The sequence below is a fragment of the Microcaecilia unicolor genome, chromosome 3 (genome assembly GCF_901765095.1).
Source record: "Microcaecilia unicolor chromosome 3, aMicUni1.1, whole genome shotgun sequence".
Lineage (NCBI taxonomy): Eukaryota > Metazoa > Chordata > Amphibia > Gymnophiona > Siphonopidae > Microcaecilia > Microcaecilia unicolor.
Window position 1 is genome coordinate 504,264,705 of NC_044033.1, and position 20,421 is coordinate 504,285,125.

At 43.3% G+C, this 20,421-nt stretch overlaps 1 protein-coding gene across 2 annotated transcripts in view; it reads left to right on the top strand.

The window, feature by feature from the left end:
- RNGTT (RNA guanylyltransferase and 5'-phosphatase) overlaps window positions 1-20,421 on the top strand; it is a 723,922-nt gene that overhangs the window by 183,288 nt on the left and 520,213 nt on the right. For both annotated transcript variants that reach the window (XM_030199106.1, XM_030199105.1), the window contains exon 7: window positions 16,828-16,937. In XM_030199106.1, the coding sequence (XP_030054966.1) occupies window positions 16,828-16,937 (110 nt within the window). The remainder of the gene's footprint in view (window positions 1-16,827; window positions 16,938-20,421) is intronic.

Sequence of the window (20,421 nt, forward strand, 5' to 3'; positions counted from 1 at the left end):
TGGTGAGGGAGATAATAAAACACAGTATATAATAAAACTATTAATGTTTTTATATTATAAATTGACTGGAACGTTTTATGGGAAGGCGAGGAACCAAATACTTTTAAATCAGTAGGTAAATTTGGGCCTCCCTGAACTGTAGGGTGTGCATGGGCAGAATTTATGCCATGGCTCAGCTCTAGTATCTTTCCCTTTCCTGCAGAGATCCTCTGTGCTCACCTCATACTGTCTTGAATTCAGGTATTGTTTTTATTTTTTCCACGTAAAAAGGTGGGGTTTGGACTGCTGTATTACTAATTGGTCTAACACAGGGGTTCTCAGCTCAGTCTTCAGGACACACCAAGCCACTCAGGTTTTAATGATATCCACAATGAAGATACATGAGAAAGATTTGCATACTGTGGAGGCAGTGCATGCAAATTTATCTGATGCATGTTCATTGTTGTGGGTATCCTGAAAACCTGACGGGCTTTTGGTGTGTCCCGAGGACTGGGTTGAGGTGAGAACCCCTGGACTAACAGCATTTATTAGGACCTCATTTTTTGTTTCTGGTGACTTTAGTCACCTTTTTATGATCCCATATTTCCTTAGTTTACTCCTGAGTCTAAACTCTTTCGCCCTTGTTCCAGAGGTTCGTTTGTAGTTTTTAAAACCCGCTTTCCTTTCTCACCTTCCTCCAAGGTATGCATGTTTAAATCTTTAAGTCTGCCCCCATAAGTTTTGGTTGAAGATTTGTAGCTACAGAATGCAATTATTATCTTCATTGAACTGCACATATCAGTCGAAGGTCATTTGCTGTAGATGAAAGGTCAAGTATTGAATTGGGTAGCACCCTATCTATGGCAGCATAAATTACTTTCATAGTGAGATGCTGTAATTACCATCTAAGGCAACTAAGGGCAATTTGGCCTATGTTTTGAAGGAAAATGTTTTGGCTATTACTCATGTACCCATAACATCTAGGTTGGCCTACTGCAGTCCGTGGGCCAGATCTTAACCACTTGATGGCAACCACTGTGTGCCTGAAAGCTAAGCTTTTCTGAATTTATGTATTTTCAGATTTCTGTGTTTGGATCGATTTATAGATTCTAAACTGCTGTCTACCTTTTTGTCCCTCTTTTAATATCTCCCTAGAAAATCTACTGACTTTACCTCCATCTATCTTATACAGGAGAGAGAAAAAAAGGAATAAAACTGTTTACTTTCCTCTCACTTGCAGAGCTGCTTGCTTCTATAATTTTGCTATAATTCTGTCCTCTTGCTGACTTTATAGCTAATTACTATACAAATGTGCATGCAAGGTGATGCACAGCCTTTTTCCTGACCCAGTGCACAGAGGCAGCCCCTACGTTTACTGTCAAAATTTTAACGGGTGGTCAGGAGCTGTCTGTACTGCCTAGAATTGACAGCCACGATATAATAGGTCCTCTACCCTTGTGTAGAAACAGAAATGATCACAAAATGAAGTTCTCAGATAAGGTCCCTGCGTACATTACCTCTCCCTCCTCCTGATCTGCACATAGTGCTAGCTCCTATTAGTATTGCATGGAACCATCACTTTCTAAAACTTCCCGGATGCCATATGTTTTTCAAACTCCCCATCATCCCACCTTTCCATCGAAAAAATTCAACCAGGGAGCTCATTTACCTGCAAAGGTTTTTGACAAAGAAAATCGAGCAACTGCTCACAACTCCTCTGTCTCCAGAAAGCCATTGTAACATTCCCCCCAAAAAGTGCATGCTGGTTGCTCAAAACCAGTGGGATTTGGGCCACCCTTTGAGCTTGGTGCCGTCTCCCCCCTATCTATTACTTTCATACATGTATCTTTTCTGCGTGTATGAAAACCGCCTGAAGCATGCACAGACCAGCCACGCTTAGCAATTGGTTGCTCTATGCTTGCTCAGCTGAACGACTTACTTCCCCCTATGAAGGAAATTGCTTTCAAATGAGCTGACAACGAGTAGTTCATTTGCATGCGATTTCCTTCATGCATGCCCAGATTTTTCAAAATCGGATTTGCAGTAACGGGATTAGTAAGATAGGGGCAAATTGCGGGGAGTTTAGTGCATCTATGCTTTAGTCCTAAGGCAAACTATCTGGAACCTTAGAGCTTGCACGTTCTGTCTCCAGATATCAGCTATGAAAGATGAAATCAACAAACTTAAGAAGGAATTGGTTGCAATTAAGGAAGCATCCAGGACTACCCAATTCCCAGTCAATTTGCCACCAGCACTGCCACAGAGAATAAAGCAACAGAGGAATAGATGGGTCACAGTAGGTTCAGGTAGATTATGACCTGTGAAACAGAGGCATTCACCCGCCAAACCTTTGCACATATATATTTCCTTTGCTTCACTGGAGCATGATGATGATCGGAAAAGAAGTGTCGAGGTGGAGTCAGAAGCAAAGAATGTAACTCAATCCAAAGAACATCCCCAAAACAATGACAGATCAGTTCAAAACTATTTATAAATCACAAATAGAAAACAATAATGAGCAACTGAACTACCCCCACCACCTCAACCCTCTATCCTTCCAACCCCAACAATATCTGGCTTCTACTATGCCAAGAAACCCTAGTCCAACCCTGTTAAAATGTCCAGGGAGACAAAATTCTTACTGCTAGAACATTAAGAGGCATTAACTTAGGAACACAGTTCAAGGTTCCCTGTGGGAGGTGGTGGAGATGAAAATGGTAATGGAATTCAAAAATATGTGGGATAAACACAAAGGAATCCTGTATGGAAGGCATTGAACCAAACAAGCTTAGCGGTAATTAGATGGCAACACCTGTAATTGACAAGTAAAGCCAGTGTTGGGCAGACTTCTATGGTCTGTGCCCTGATCATGGCTGGACAGATTTGGATGGGCTGGAGTGGGACTTTGATGATAACTTCAGTAGTTGTAGAACAAGGCCAGTGCCGAGCAGACTTCTATGGTCTGTGCCCTAAAAATGGCAAGGACAAATCAAGATCAAGTATGCATATGTAGTATCACATCACACCTTATTCTGTGAGTTTATCTTGTTTGGCAGACTGGTTGGACTGTACAGGTCTTTATCTGTCGTCATCAACTATGTTACGATGAGATTGGGGTGGAGGAGTGGCCTAGTGGTTAGGGTGGTGGACTTTGGTCCTGAGGAACTGAGTTCGATTCCCGGCACAGGCAGCTCCTTGTGACTCTGGGCAAGTCACTTAACCCTCCATTGCCCCATGTAAGCCGCATTGAGCCTGCCATGAGTGGGAAAGCGCGGGGTACAAATGTAACAAAAAAAAAAAATATTTGATTAGCTAACACGCACTCCAGAGTGATTTGGTGAATGTGAAGTTATAGCATAATTTATACTCAGGTTGTAGCAGGTTAAAATATGTGGCTTGCACACACGCATGGGTTTCTGATCATGTGGCTCACTGCAGAAAAAAACTTGGATGCCTCTTAACTACTGTCGTGGAGGAGTGGCCTAGTGGTTAGGGTGGTGGACTTTGGTCCTGGGGAACTGAGGAACTGAGTTCGATTCCCGGCACAGGCAGCTCCTTGTGACTCTGGGCAAGTCACTTAACCCTCCATTGCCCCATGTAAGCCGCATTGAGCCTGCCATGAGTGGGAAAGCGCGGGGTACAAATGTAACAAAAAAAAAAATATTTGATTAGCTAACACGCACTCCAGAGTGATTTGGTGAATGTGAAGTTATAGCATAATTTATACTCAGGTTGTAGCAGGTTAAAATATGTGGCTTGCACACACGCATGGGTTTCTGATCATGTGGCTCACTGCAGAAAAAAACTTGGATGCCTCTTAACTACTGTCGTGGAGGAGTGGCCTAGTGGTTAGGGTGGTGGACTTTGGTCCTGGGGAACTGAGGAACTGAGTTCGATTCCCGGCACAGGCAGCTCCTTGTGACTCTGGGCAAGTCACTTAACCCTCCATTGCCCCATGTAAGCCGCATTGAGCCTGCCATGAGTGGGAAAGCGTGGGGTACAAATGTAACAAAAAATATATATATATATTTGAATCTACGAAAGCAAGTAATGGGAAGATTACATATGATTCAGTCTGCCATTGTGGACAGTAGAGATGGTTAGCATATAACTCATCTAGGAGAATGCAAAGTTAATCACGTAAACAAACATTTCAATTATCTTACAGTGAATTTACCACTGAGCCACCAGGCCTCTTCTGCACTGTGGGTCAGGTAGGGCTGGGTATACAATAGAAGTAGCATTCATAGCTTTTGGAGGTTTGAGAGATGAAACTATGGTCATCACTAAGATGACACCTGGAGGCTGGATCTGGAGCCCATGATAGTTCCAAAAGGAGTCCTGATGCATGACATCCGGCTTCAGGACCATTGTTGCTGTGATCAGGCTAGGAACAGTGGGAGGACAGGGCTGTTAAAACAAAATTTGAAGTTGTGCTAGACCCAGGCCTAATTTCGATTGAGCTGAAAGCCCATAGGAGTAGGAGGAAACGAATAGGTGAAAATATGCATTTAAAACTGTTTTCAAATGTATTTTATGAGAGAATTTAATGACAGTTGTCAAAGAATTAAATAATGTAAGCTACACTGTGGCAATTATTCAACAACTACTCACATTTAAGAGCACTCTCTTTTGTTAAGGGGCGTGACTTCATTTCTACCACAGCAAATCAGTTTATTATAGTTTGCTTGAAATGAGAAATCTTTAACTGAATACAGCAATTTAGATGCTGGTAGATTAAAGAGAGCTAAATGTATGAAACTGTCAATTTCTTTTAACCAAGTCATTGAAAAATTTAATAAGAAATTAGCTTTCTTTCATTGTACCATCTCTTACTTAATGAGACTTGAAGAACCTTAACTATTAAAAAAATCAGTCATCTAGAAACTAGTACAGAAGGGTTAAGTCTCCGAAGGATTGCACAGGGAGGCTCTGGTATTGTTTTCTGTCAGTTTTTGATCTCGGTGTATTGCATGAACGTTCTGAACATACTTAACCAGCACCCTCCCCCTCCCCCCCAAGTCTCCGAGAGCATCCTTATGCATCTTTATGTTCCCTGCCTACTTAATAAACTTCCCCCCAGCTACCTAGTCATACTGTTATTTCATCCCTTTCTCTGTTCATAACATAGTAACATAGTAGATGACGGCAGAAAAAGACCTGCACGGTCTATCCAGTCTGCCCAACAAGACAAACTCATATGTGCTAGTTTTTGTGTATATCTTACCTTGATTTGTAACTGTCATTTTCAGGGCACAGACCGTACAAGTCTGCTCAGCACTATCCCCGCCTCCCAACCACCAGCCCCGCCTCCCACCACCGGCTCTGGCACAGACCGTATAAGTCTGCCCAGCACTCTCCCCGCCTCCCAACCACCAGCCCCGCCTCCCACCACCGGCTCTGGCACAGACCGTATATGTTTGCCCAGCACTATCCCCGCCTCCCACCACCGGCTCTGGCACAGACCGTATAAGTCTGCCCAGCACTCTCCCCGCCTCCCAACCACCAGCCCCGCCTCCCACCACCGGCTCTGGCACAGACTGTATATGTTTGCCCAGCACTATCCCCGCCTCCCACCACCGGCTCTGGCACAGACCGTATAAGTCTGCCCAGCACTCTCCCCGCCTCCCAACCACCAGCCCCGCCTCCCACCACCGGCTCTGGCACAGACCGTATATGTTTGCCCAGCACTATCCCCGCCTCCCACCACCGGCTCTGGCACAGACCGTATAAGTCTGCCCAGCACTATCCCTGCCTCCCAACCACCAGTCCTGCCTCCCACCACCAGCTCTGGCACAGACCGTATAAGTCTGCCCAGCACTATCCCCGCCTCCCACCACCGGCTCTGCCACCCAATCTCGGCTAAGCTCCTGAGGATCCATTTCTTCTGAACAGGATTCCTTTATGTTTATCCTACGCATGTTTGAATTCCGTTACCGTTTTCCTCTCCACCACCTCCCGCGGGAGGGCATCATTCCAAGCATCCACCACTCTCTCCGTGAAAAAATACTTCCTGACATTTTTTTTTGAGTCTGCCCCCCTTCAATCTCATTTCATGCCCTCTAGTTCTACCGCCATCCTATCTCCGGAAAACGTCCGTTTGCGGATTAATACCTTTCAAATATTTGAACGTCTGTATCATATCACCCCTGTTTCTCCTTTCCTCAAGGTCAGCAAGTCTCTCCTCATACGTCTTGTAATGCAAATCCCATACCATCCTCGTAGCTTTTCTTTGCACTGCATCAATTCTTTTTACATCCTTAGCAAGATACGGCCTCCAAAACTGAAGACAATACTCCAGGTGGGGCCTCACCAACGATTCGTTCAGCTACTGGTAGTGTACCATTGTTGCCTGAATGCTGAATGATAGTTTCTAGCCTTGTTCAGTATATACAACGTACACTATAGAGAAGTTGTACAGACAGCAAGTGGGCCATAGATGAACAGATAAACAGGTGGACAGGACCACGAATTAAGATGTTTTCTTTTAAAAAATGCCTAGAAAACAAGCAAAAATTGAGTTAAGTATTAAAAAGTTTCAACTCCTTTTTAGATAGATGCCTCAGATGCATGGAACTCCTCAGACAGTTTTATTCATTAGGGAACAGTGAAGAACATTTGCATAGAGATTATGCTTATTATGCATATGTCCGTATCTTTGTTAGGGGTGGTGCACCTTTTAACTTTGGTTGATTGTGGAGAGGCGAGGAGTTTTTAGACCATCCAGTTTTCTCAATTATATTTGAGTTTTTTTGGGTGCCTTTTTTTCTCCAATCCTCTCCACGTGAACCAGTGATAGTAATTTTCTCCTCATTTGAATGGCAAACCAAGCTTTAGTAGCAATGGGTGTCCATGAGGTGGTTTGAGGTTCATTGGTTATAATTTAATTTAGATCCTGTATTTGGATCCCAAAGTTAAGAGTGGTGACACACCTGTTTAGCTTTTCAATTTTCCAATCCTCTACTTATTTATAGCTTATTATGCATATGTGCAATCTACTTCAGGCAATAATAGTTTTAATTTGCAAACACTAAACTAATAAACAGGACAGTTAAGGAAATTCAGAATTTTAAAAATAACTTCAAACGATTAAATCAAGTCACCTGTAGAAATAGAAATGTACATTTTCCATTATGTTGAAGTCAAGATTTATCTCCTTGGCATGCTCTTTTTACCAAAACAGTTAAGTAACAACTGTAGAAGCTCAGGAGGATAAGAGATTACTTTGCCATAGAGATCTTCCGCATGCTAGTCCAAACGATGGTCTTAGCACATATCGATTACTGTAATGGAGTGTATGCCGACTGCATCACAAGATTACAAACAGCCCAAAACACGGCCACAAGATTGATGTAACAGAAAATCAAGTTACGAAAGCACCAGCTCATCTACTACAAAAACTTCACCGGCTCCCAGTCAGAGCCAAAATTCTTTTGAAGATCTATACTTTGGTCCATAGAATCATTTCTGAGTACATGACCAATCTAGTAAATCTTCCGTTTCACAACGCAGTCAGTGAAGCACGTAATTATCTTGCCCTTCATTTCCCTACCTGCCTGAGATTAAGAAATAAATCTGTGTACTCGTCCAGCTTCTCCTTCTAAGTACGAAAACTGGAATTCTCTACCAAAAGGATTAAAATTTATAAGCAGCTATATTCTGTGTTGCAAACATCTTGAAAGCCTTCTTTTTCAGGTTAAAAGATACAAAACAGAGTGGAGGAGTGGCCTAGTGGTTAGGGTGGTGGACTTTGGTCCCGAGGAACTGAGTTGGATTCCGAGTTGGATTCCCACTTCAGGCACAGGCAACTCCTTGTGACTCTGGGCAAGTCACTTAACCCTCCATTGGCCCATGTAAGCCGCATTGAGCCTGCCATGAGTGGGAAAGCGCGGGATACAAATGTAACAAAAATAAAATAGATACTATTGGAGATTCTACATGGAATGTTGCTACTATTGGAGATTCTACATGGAATGTTGCTATTCCACTAGCAACATTCCATGTAGAAGGCTGCGCAGGCTTCTGTTTCTGTGAGTCTGACGTCCTGCACGTACGTGCAGGACGTCAGACTCACAGAAGCAGAAGCCTGCGCAGCCACATTGGTGATCTGCAATGGCCGACTTCTAGAATCTCAAATAGTAGCAACAGTGGAGGAGTGGCCTAGTGGTTAGGGTGGTGGACTTTGGTCCTGGGGAACTGAGTTCGATTCCCACTTCAGGCACAGGCAGCTCCTTGTGACTCTGGGCAAGTCACTTAACCCTCCATTGCCCCATGTAAGCCGCATTGAGCCTGCCATGAGTGGGAAAGCGCAGGGTACAAATGTAACAAAAATAAAATAGATACTATTGGAGATTCTACATGGAATGTTGCTACTATTGGAGATTCTGCATGGAATGTTGCTATTCCACTTGCAACATTCCATGTAGAAGGCTGCCCTTGCAGATTAGCAATGCGGCCGCGCAGGCTTCTGTTTCTGTGAGTCTGACGTCCTGCGTGGAGAAAAGACGGCTGAGGGGGAGATATGATAGAGCTCTATAAAATAATGAGTGGAGTGGAACGGATAGATGTGAATCTCTTGTTTACTCTTTCCAAAAATACTAGGATTAGGAGGCACGCAATGAAGCTATTAAAGTAGTGAATTTAAAACAAATTAGAGAAAATATTTCTTCACTCAATGTGTAATTAAACTCTGGAATTCGTTGCCAGAGAATGTGGTAAAAGCAGTTAGCTTAGAGTAGGGTTAAAAAAAAAAAGGTTTGAATAACTTTCTAAAAGAAAAGTCCATAAGCCATTATTAAGGTGGACTTGAGGAAAATTCACTGCTTATTTCTAGGACAAGCAGCATAAAATCTATTTTACTGTTTTGGGATCTTGCCAGGTACTTGTGACCTAGATTTGCCACTGTTGAAAACAGGATACTGGACTTGATGGACCTTCGGTCAGTCTTAGTTTGGCAACACTTATGTTCCTACACTCTTATGCAGCATGCGAGGTTGATTGCAAGTATTCATGTCCTGCATGAGTCACTAAACAGCACATTAGTGACTCCTGCAGTGAACCAAAGTGCAGTTAAAACCCTACTTTTACTACAACTTAACTAATCCCCCTAAATGTTTCTGAAGTACTGTGATACGTGGAAATGAGCATTTTCTAATTTTTCCACCAATTTGTGGAATAGGCTTCCAATAAGCTGAATTCAAGTCTTGGCTATTTTGCTTTTCAAAAAGCTTATAGAACCTGGCTATTTCAGAAAACGTTTTGCAATAAACTATGATATTAAGGAATATTGTGCCTGTTTTGTGACTTATTTATGGTTTGCTGTATAGTTGATTAGTTTTCTGTTTCTGTTATATATGTTAGCAGCAAGTCACCTAGAGAAATTTTATGGGCACTTCCCCCTAAATTTAACTAAATAAATAATACTAGGACTAGGGGGCATTTAATGAAGCTACTGAAACGCGGAGCAGAGAGCCAAGTACTGTTTTTAAATAAAAGTATTTAAGAAGGGGAATTCCATCACCCCTTGTTTTTTAGTTTTGACCCCTGACGCGGCCTGAGGGCGAAATGTGGCCACGTCGGGTTTGTTTTTTGATTCACACCAATAAATTATTTCATATGTTTGTTTTCTATCAGTCTACCTTTTTTACTATTATTTTATCATAGTAAGGAGACTGTTGCCTTTTTTGTTTGTTTCTGGGTGCTACTCTTTGGAATACCCTTCCATTGGTTCTATGTAAGATTACCTCTGTAATGCAAAGAAGGCACAGTTTTTTTGCGCTAGCTTTCACTGATGTCAAATATTTGCTGTGAAAGGCTTTGCTTATCCTTCTGTGAAGATCATGATATTGTAATAAGCACACTTTGCTGATTTTTGCTGCTATTCTCTGATAGCTGTTTGCTTTAGTTTTGAGATTTTAAGTGTGTTTGTTGATGTTGGCTTTAATATAGAGTATTGTTTTACTGTGTGTTTTTGTGTCAGCCATCTAGAATTGGGAGATAGTGCAGTTTATAAACTTTTAAGTAAATAAATAAAGACTTTGCACCCAGGAGAAAAAGTTGCACATCATTTTGGAGCTACGGGAGAAAACCAGATATTCTAAGGACTTCAGGAATTAGTGGCCAACAAAATTATCCTAGTTAAAACAGAAAAATTAAATAGTCATGTTCTATCTGAACAAATAGAGAGGAACGAGCTCCATCTTTTTATGTCAGAAAACTTTCAAGTTATGGTTAGGCCATCTGTTGTGGGATGACCCTATGCTACTTTCTTAGTAGAAAGAATAAGTTGACACTTAGGCTCCCATAAGTGATCCTTGCGTCAGGATATAGCAAACAGCGTTTTCCTCAAGTGAGCATGGAACAGAAAGATACCAGGTGGTCTGCTACAGAAGGAGATCAGAAAATTAGCAGCAGGTAATGCTTCTTTGAGAGATGGATCTTATGTACACTTCTCATATCTAAAACTTTGATAAAACTCAGGAGTCAAGTTAACTATGATCCTCATAGTTCTTTCTTGGCAGAGAAATATTTGATTGCTACTATTTGGGATTTATCTCTGAAAATCCCATTAGATTTGGAACTTCTCCAGCTGTGATCACTTAGAACCATAGTAACACATTGGATGATAGCAGGAAAAGACAAGTTGTTGCTGTCCGTACTGAAAGGATATATTCCAGCTCTCGGCAGTTGAAGCTTGACTGCTTATAGGATATCACTTCGTTTCTAAGTCAGATTGTCTTTTCTTCTTTATTGGTTCATTTTCATCCTTCATAAAAGATCTCATACTTAATTCAACACTACTGTGTATCTCATGCCCTCAATACTTTGCCACCAAGCGTTGTAGTAATCTAGGCAGATACCAAAATAGTCATTTCTGCTAGAAAATATTGTCTTTTGGTCCCCAGACTTTCCTGAACAACACTAGAACACTACTAATCTGCTGGGGCTGACTTCATTGGGAGTTGTAGACTTCTGATACAAAGTAGTCCTGCAGTTTCAGTAGGTTGTATTTCTTTTCGCTGGCCTTTTATTACCTTTCTCCTTGTCCCTGCGTTTGCAATTTGGCAATCTCTCAAATCTGGATCCTACCACTGTCCCAGAATATGATTGCAGATAATGGACCATTAGGCCTGTCTAACTGCTTAGTTTTTTCATGTGGTGGAGTGCCATAGACTCTTAGTTGCTCTTGCTTTCTTGTCAATACTTTGCCATTAGGAAACCTCTATGCTTGTCCTATGCTTTTTTGATATTCAGTAATATTTTTGAATGTTGGATTTAGCTCACTACTTTTTCTATCAGTTCTTTCCATGCATCTACCACTCTTTTTGTGAAGAAATATTTTTTGATTTTGCTTCTGGGTTTGCCTACTCCTCTCCCTGGAGTCCTCATATGTGACCTCTTGTACTACACCTTTTTTTTTTTTTCCTCTGAAAGCATTTGCTTCTTATGACTGATAAATGCCTCTGTTATATCCCTCTTTGGATGAGAATAATTTGGTTCTGAAGCTGATTTCTGAATGCCTTTAGAGCATTTCAAATTGCTAGATGAGGTTGATATGGAGATCTGTTCCCTGAGCAGACCATGTCCCTTGGATGTAAAGTCCATCGACATTAGCTCCCCCATCCCAGGTTGGATGCATCCATTCTGAGCACCTTCTGAGGAAGCGGAATTTGGAATGGTTGAATTGTCCACCAGAGAAGAGTGATTCAACTCTTGAGGTACCTGGATGACATCCACTAGATTTCCAGCTGCCTGAGATCACTGGGAAGCTAGGGTACACTGGGTCTCTCTGAAATGGAGACTTCACCGTGGAAGTGACATGCACTGTGGAGACCATGTGGCCCAACAATCTCAACATCTGCTATGATCTGCTTGTTGCTTTGGACTTGCACGCTGATTGCTACCAAGGCATCTGCTCTCGCTTGGGGCAGAAAAGCCTGAGCTTGTACTGTATCAAGCAGAGCTCCTATGTACTCCAGTTGCTGTACTGGATGAAGGTGGGACTTGAGGCAATTTATGACAAACCCTAGTAGTTTCAGCACCCAAATAGTTCTCAACAATGACTCTTGTGCTTTCTCCTGTGATGTGCTCTTGACCAGCCAATCATCCAGGTAGGGAAACAAGTAAACTCCCAGTCTGCATAGTGACACTGAAACTACTGCTAGACATTTGGTGAATACCCTGGGAGCTGATGCGGCTCGGAATCTGAGATAGTTCCTGTGACTGGGAAGTATCGATATGTGAGTATAGTCATCCTTTGAGTCCAGAGAGCATAGCCAATCCTTTTCCTGAATCATGGGAAGCTGGGTGCCCAGGGAAAGTATCCTGAACATTTCGTTGACCAGGAATTTTATTCAGGGCCTTTAAGTCTAGAATGGGACAGAATGCCCCCCCCCCCTGTTTTTTGGACACAAGGAAGTACCAGGATTAGACCCTTCTTCGCCAAGGACAAGGGTTACAAGGGTTTGGCTGCCTGGGCCTGTAGAAGGGAGGAGAATTCCTCTACAAGTACCTGCTTGTGCCGAGGGCAGATGAATGATGCTCTCAGTGGGCAATTTTGTGGGTTCTGATGCCAGTGAAGTGCGTAACCAAGACCAACTATTTGAAGAACCCATTGGTCGGAGGTTACAAGTTTTGATGGAAAAAACTGAACCTCTCCCTTAGCGGAAGGTCATCCAGGATGGTTATTTGGACTGCGTCTATGCTGTCCTGGAGCCAGTCAAAAGTCCATTCCATGCTCTGACTAGGGAGCTGGTTGGGACTTCTGAGGGCAGGACTGTTAAGGGCAAGAAATCTGGGACTGGGGCTGCCGAGCAGAGCGAGAAGGTGGAGGAAACCTACGCCTTTGAGAGTAGTAGGTCCCATTGTCTAGGCCCACTTGAAAATCTCCTGGTTGAAGAGGATGTAGCTGAAGGCTGTCAAGAGAGGGACTGAATGCTGTCGGTGTGTTTCCTTATGATTTCAGCGACCTCCTCCACCTTGTCCCCAAAAAGATTGTCTCCTCACCAAGATTCATCTGCTAATCTCTCCTGAACCACTGGTTCTAGGTCAGAGACATGCAACCATGAGAATCTGTGCATTCCTGCACCCATGGCAGAGAGTCTGGATACAATGTCAAAAGTGTCATAAGTGCCTTTGGCCAGTGCACTCCTGCTGCTTACCAGCCATCTGGTGAAGCTCAGTGGCCTGCTTCCGAGGGAGAGAGTCCACGAGACTAAGCATACTGTGTAGCAAAGGCTTCAAGTAGATGCTCTTATAGAGCTGGTAGGACTGGAAGTAGGCAATATACATCAAGACTGTTAAATGTACCTCCCAAATGAGTCTAGTGCCCGAGCTTCTCTATCTGGGGGAGTCGAGGCAAGAGTCCTGGAACTCCCTAGCTTGTTTGGGAGCAAATTTGACTACCAAAGAGTGGTGAGGCAGCTGAGCCCTCTTGAGGGTGATGGATATGTGGAATGCCCTCCTGTGGGAGGTGGTGGAGATGAAAACGGTAATGGAATTCAAACATGCGTGAGATAAACACAAATGAATCCTGGTTAGAAGGAATGGATCTATGGAATCTTAATGGAGATTAGGTGGCGACACCGGTAACTGGGAAGTGAAACTGGTGCTGGGCAGACTTCTACAGTCTGCGCCCTGATCGTGACTGAATAGGTATGGATGGGCTGGAAAGTAAATTTTAAGGGGTTTCGACGTTAGCTTGAGAACTTAGTACAAGAACAGTGCTGTGCGACTTGTACGGTCTGTGCCCTGAGAATGGGTATAAATTATCACATATCATGTAAAATGAGTTTATCTTGGGCAGACTAGATGGACTGTACAGGTCTATATCTGTTGTCATTTACTATGTTACAATGAATCTGGGAGATTTCTGGATATGGTACTGCGCATCCACCTTCTTAGGTGCAGCCTTCACTGAGAGGAGAGATTCCTGTTCTTTGTGAGTGCATCTTTAAGGACAGGGTGTAATGGAACCGTGATCCCTTCCTTAGGAGGCGACTCATAATCCAGGGCAGACATCATCCCTGCCCTGGGTTCTTCCTCTGTCTCCAACGTAAATGGGATGGCCGAAGACCTCTCCTTTACTAAACCTGTGAAATAGAGACCCTCAGGTGGAGGTTTACGTCTCTTGAGGTGGGGAGGGATCAAAAGGGGCCTTGTAAGAATCCTCTGCAAGAAGTAATGAGGGTCCTGTTCTAAGTCCCATGTGCGGTCCCAGTCAGGCTCCTCACAGTAGTCAGATTGAACAGAGTGAATCTGTGCCTGCATTGGCTCAGTGATAACACGTCTATTCCCCGAAGGTTGCCGGGGCACAGCCGTACCTCAGACTCTGGGGAAGATTCCTCCCTCTGATGTCAAGAACAGTATTTCATGGGTCGACACCCGCCAGGGCCCTGGCAACTAAGACTGGCCTACAGGTTAGGTAGGAGCCTCAGGAAGAAAGCTAGTGCAAGCCCCCTCTATGTCTGAACGGTATGCATCTGTAGCATCTGCGCCAGCTCCTACCTGAGCACGGTTCTGTACTGCTTATTGATGATAGGCATCGGCAAAGGCTGGGGAGCTGGGACAGGAACAGCCTTCAAAAGGAGCCTGTGCTGATCCAGAAGCGGGTACCTGGCTGCCCAGAGACTCACACACGGGCACCTCCACCAAGAAGAGGTAGCACTCCTCCCAGTGCTGTCACTTTTCGGGTACTGTTGATGCTGATGCCCCAGTGCTCCCGGCACTGTGTATTGAAGAAGACCAATGCTTGTGCTTCTTGGGCTTTCCCTGACACTGAGCATCGTGGTCCTTTGGTGTTCACGAAGATGACTTTGAACTCATATGCTTCCTTAATATCAGGTACAATGCTGACCAGTCCCAGGGCTGACTATCAGTGCCCATTGTGGAAAGAGGTAGAGAGAGAGACGGAGAACTCCTCTATGCCCGTGTCCCCCCAGTGGTAGCTGATATTTGGACAGCCATCGAGGTTGATGCATCAGGCACTGATGTCAGTAGATCGGCCTTTGAGGAACCAGAAAGTCTTTCCTGCTGGGCTTGACACACACTCTGTGTTCTCAACTTAATTTTCAAACGGAGAGAACACGAATTAAGGTCATGGAGAGGTCCAAAGCATCCAATGCACCAAGAGTATGGGTCCCTCACTGGAATCACCTCTTGAAGCCACTGGGGGGGGGGGGGTCTTCTTGGACATTGAGAAGAGAATTGTGGTCAAATTCATTCAGTTCCTTAATTTTGGACTTCGGAAAGGAGCAGAGCCCAAATCGAGGTCAGTGCTCATGCCTAAGCAGGCCTAATGAGCTGCGAAAAAGAAAGAAAACTTGAAGAGCCCAAAACACTAAGAACTAAGAGGGAAAATAACAAATAAATTGAAATTAAAGACAAAAATAAGGGAAAAATACTCGCACGGGAAGGCACTGCAAAAGCAGAGAAAAATGTGGTGAGGGTAGACTGCAAATTTGCGTCCTCCCTGCTCAGCGGAAAAATGAAGACTGAGGGACCCACACATCGGTCCGGAAGGCACCCTTGCACATGTGCAGTGGGACGCTACTAGAGTTTTCTTGTAACCTCTATACGCTAGTCAGCATCTGCAGTGTGGTCTGTTGGATAATGTCACCCACATGTGAGAATACGGCTGGGCCTGCTTTTCCTTGAAGAAATTTAATAATACACATTATAAAACAAAAAGTCCTTAATTCTTTATATTTACTCACTTAACTTTTATCTGATTAAATCTGAGATAGCAGGTTAATAATGTGATTAATAAAGAGGGGTAATAAATGTTAACTCCTTACCATTAATGAATAAGCATAACCACTTCAACCTCTATGTCGAATATGGTCTCTCCATAGTCGATGACCTAAAGTATGATACAACCCAATTTCTTACTCAGGAACTTTCATGTATTACCATAATTTATTCTTCCTTATCATGTATATGCACATGATATATATCTATACCATGATCTGTTCAAGTATGTTATGTTACATGTATGTTACCATGTATGTATGCAACTTAACACCTTACCATTTGTAATTCTGTTACCCGGAAATGGCAACTGCCATTAAGGCAAATGTAAGCCACATTGAGCCTGCAGATTGGTGGGAAAATGTGGGATACATATGCTACAAATAAATAAATAACTTAGAGTTAGTTACAATTCCTATATTCTGCTGTTACCGGATAATAGTTCTAAATGGATTACATCAAGAGTACTAGTTCATACATCGTGAGTTGTCCAAAAAAGAAGAAAAAAATATTTAGTTAGTTAAAAGTACTCAAAACATACTTCTGGAATAAATGAGTTTTGATCGCTTTCTTAAAACAATCAAAACTGCTCTACCCAAACAAGTAAAATCTACCCAGAACTACCTTAACTTCCGAAAATTGTTGAAATCAGTATTGTTTAAGAGAGCTTATTCCCCAGGTTTCACTTAACTGAATTAACTATTACTATAAATTCAGATCCAAGGACAATAATTCACTGTTGTTATCTCTTGCCTTTTGATGTTTAATTATTTTATGTCTTATTCTCAATTTGTATAATTATTCTTCTTGTACTGTAGCTTACACTACAGACGTAAGCCACTTTGAGCCTGCGATCAGTTGGAAAATGTGGGATATAAATGTAATAAATAAATAAATGTTGTCTGGAAATGATGACCACAGGGTTGCTGCTTGATACGGGAACACTATTTGAAATAATTTCCAGTAATGCACACTTAAGACTAGGAAATGTTATCAAAGTTAAAGCTTTGTGGTAAGATTTAACTCAGAGTATATAGCTGGAGTCTATCAAATAAGTTACAAAAATTCTAACAACTTTTCTCTGTTTTTTTTCTTTTTAAGGGTGCAGTTTTCTTGGAAGGTGTACCGGTTAAAGGCGTAACCCAAGTAACAGCTCAACCAAAGTTAGGCGAGATTCAGCGTAAATGTCAGCAGTTCTGTGGATGGGAAGGGTATGAAAATCTAAAACTAATTTCAGAGCTTTTTGATGTTTTGCAAGCAGAAAAATAGGTGGTAGGAATAGTGTGACTATATCAATAATAAAACAGCTGTAAAATGCTTTCTGGTTACAGAAAAAATACAAGACTTGCAATTTATTTTGTTTGGATTGCTGGTTGTTGAAAAGATTTCTTTTTCTCAGAAAAATGTATGATGACTGAAGAAAAAACGGGGGCAAAATGATGTTAGTACTGTAGTACATAAGTACATAAGTAATGCCATACTGGGAAAAGACCAAGGGTCCATCGAGCCCAGCATCCTGTCCACGACAGCGGCCAATCCAGGCCAAGGGCACCTGGCAAGCTTCCCAAACGTACAAACATTCTATACAATCAAGCCATTGTGACATCACTAATGAGGTTGGCTCTTATTGGTGGAATGAGCCACTATGACATCACAATAGGTTAAATCACTGCTCTATGTAATAAAAGTGAGCCAAGTAGAGGACATAAGTACATAAGTAATGCCACACTGGGAAAAGACCAAGGGTCCATCGAGCCCAGCATCCTGTCCACGACAGCGGCCAATCCAGGCCAAGGGCACCTGGCAAGCTTCCCAAACGTACAAACATTCTATACGTGTTATTCCTGGAATTTTGGAGTTTTCCAAGTCCGTTTAGTAGCGGTTTATGGTCCAACCCCTAGTAGAGCATAAAGTAGTGAGCTATTGAAAATATTTCATCCCTTTGTTACTGTATATACTTGTTGACTATAAGCCAAGATTTTGGCCCTAAAAATTGGGATCTCTGCTTAGTCTGCACACATTTCTGTCCTTCCTCCCTCCCCCCTGCAGTGACCATAGTAACATAGTAGATGACAGCAGAGAAAGACCTGCATGGTCCATCCAGTCTGCCCATCAAGAAAAACTTTTTGTGTATACCTGACCTTGATTTGTATCTGCCATTTTTAGGGCACAGACCGTAGAAGTCTGCCCAGCACTAGCCCCGCTCCCAACCTCTAGCCCCTCCTCCCACCACTGGCTGTGCCACCCAATCTCCACTAAAATTCTGAGGATCCATTCCTTCTGAACAGGATTCCTTTATGTTTATCCCACACATTTTTGAATTCTCTTACCGTTCTCATCTCCACCACCTCCTGCTGGAAGGCATTCCAAGTATCCACCACTCTCTCCGTGAAAAAATACTTCCTGACATTTTTCTTGAGTCTGCCCCCCTTCAATCTCATTTCATGTCCTCTAGTTCTACTGCCTTCCCATCTACGGGAAAAAGTTCGTTTGTGGATTAATACCTTTCAAATATTTGAACGTCTGTATCATATCACCCCTGTTTCTCCTTTCCTCCAGGGTATACATGTTCAGGTCAGCAAGTCTCTCCCCATACGTCTTGTAACGCAAATCCCATACCATCCTCATAGCTTTTCTTTGCACCGCTTCAATTCTTTTTACATCCTTAGCAAGATACGGCCGCCAAAACTGAACACAATACTCTAGGTGGGGTCTCACCAACGACTTATACAGGGGCATTAAAACCTCTTCTGCTGGTCACACCTCTCTCTATACAGCCTAGCAACCTTCTAGCTATGGCCACCGCCTTGTCACACTGTTTTGTCGCCTTCAGATCCTCAGATACAATCACCCCAAGATTCCTCTCCTTGTCCCTACATATCAGACTCTCACTGCCTAACACATACGTCTCCCGTGAATTTCTACTCCCTAAGTGCATCACTTTGCATTTCTTCGCATTGAATTTTAAATTGCCAAACCTTAGACCAGCATGTCTTTCTCTCCCCGTGCCCATGGTGACTGGTGTTTCTTTTTACTGCTACTCGGGCAGTGCAGGGAGCGGTCCATTAAGTCTTCCAGGTAACTATGTCATTTCCTTCCCCCGCCCAGTGGTAACCGGCATGTCTTTCTCTTCCTCTCCTCCGTTGACTGTCATGCCTTTCTCTTCTCCCCCTCCCCCGGTGACCAGTGTTTCTTCTTATTGGTTCCGAGACAACATGGTTTTACCAAAGGGAAATCGTGCCAAACGAATCTCATTGAGTTCTTTGATTGGGTGACAAGAGAATTGAATCAAGGACGAGCTATGGATGTAATCTACTTAGATTTCAGCAAAGCTTTTGACACGGTTCCCCACAGGAGGCTCTTAAATAAACTGGAAGGGCTGAAGATAGGACCCGAAGTGGTGAACTGGATTAGGAACTGGTTGACGGACAGAAGCCAGAGGGTGGTGGTGAATGGAATTCGCTCGGAGGAGGGAAAGGTGAGTAGTGGTGTGCCTCAGGGATCGGTGCTGGGACCGATTCTGTTCAATATATTTGTGAGTGACATTGCCGAAGGGTTAGAAGGTAAAATTTGCCTATTTGCGGATGATACTAAGATCTGCAACAGAGTGGACACCCGGGAGGGAGTGGAAAACATGAAAAAGGATCTGAGGAAGCTAGAAGAATGGTCTAAGGTTTGGCAATTAAAATTCAATGCGAAGAAATGCAAAGTGATGCACTTAGGGAATAGAAACCCTCGGGAGATGTATGTGTTAGGCGGGGAGAATCTGATAGGTACGGACGGGGAGAGGGATCTTGGGGTGATAGTATCTGAGGATCTGAAGGCGACGAAACAGTATGACAAGGCAGTGGCCGTAGCTAGAAGGTTGTTAGGCTGTATAGAGAGAGGTGTGACCAGCAGAAGAAAGGAGGTGTTGATGCCCCTGTATAAGTCGTTGGTGAGGCCCCACCTAGAGTATTGTGTTCAGTTTTGGAGGCCGTACCTTGCGAAGGATGTAAAAAGAATTGAAGCGGTGCAAAGAAAAGCTACGAGAATGGTAAGGGATTTGCGTTACAAGACGTATGAGGAGAGACTTGATGACCTGAACATGTATACTCTGGAAGAAAGGAGAAACAGGGGTGATATGATACAGACGTTCAAATATTTGAAAAGTATTAATCCGCAAACGAACCTTTTCCAGAGGTGCAAAGGCAGTAGACCGAGAGGACATGAAATGAGATTGAAGGGGGGCAGACTCAAGAAAAATGTCAGGAAGTATTTTTTCACGGAGAGAGTAGTGGATGCTTGGAATGTCCTCCCGCGGGAGGTGGTGGAAATGAAAACGGTAACAGAATTCAAACATGCGTGGGATAAACATAAAGGAATCCTATTCAGAAGGAATGGATCCTAAGGAGCTTAGCCAAGATTGGGTGGCAGAGCCAGCCGGTGGTGGGAGGCGAGGATAGTGCTGGGCAGACTTATACGGTCTGTGCCAGAGCCAGTGGTGGGCGGCGGGGCTGGTGGTTGGGAGGCGGGGATAGTGCTGGACAGACTTATATGGTCTGTGCCCTGAAGAGGACAGGTACAAATCAAAGTAGGGTATACACAAAAAGTAGCACATATGAGTTTGTCTTGTTGGGCAGACTGGATGGACCATGCAGGTCTTTTTCTGCTGTCATTTACTATGTTACTATGTTACTATGTACATAGAGTATG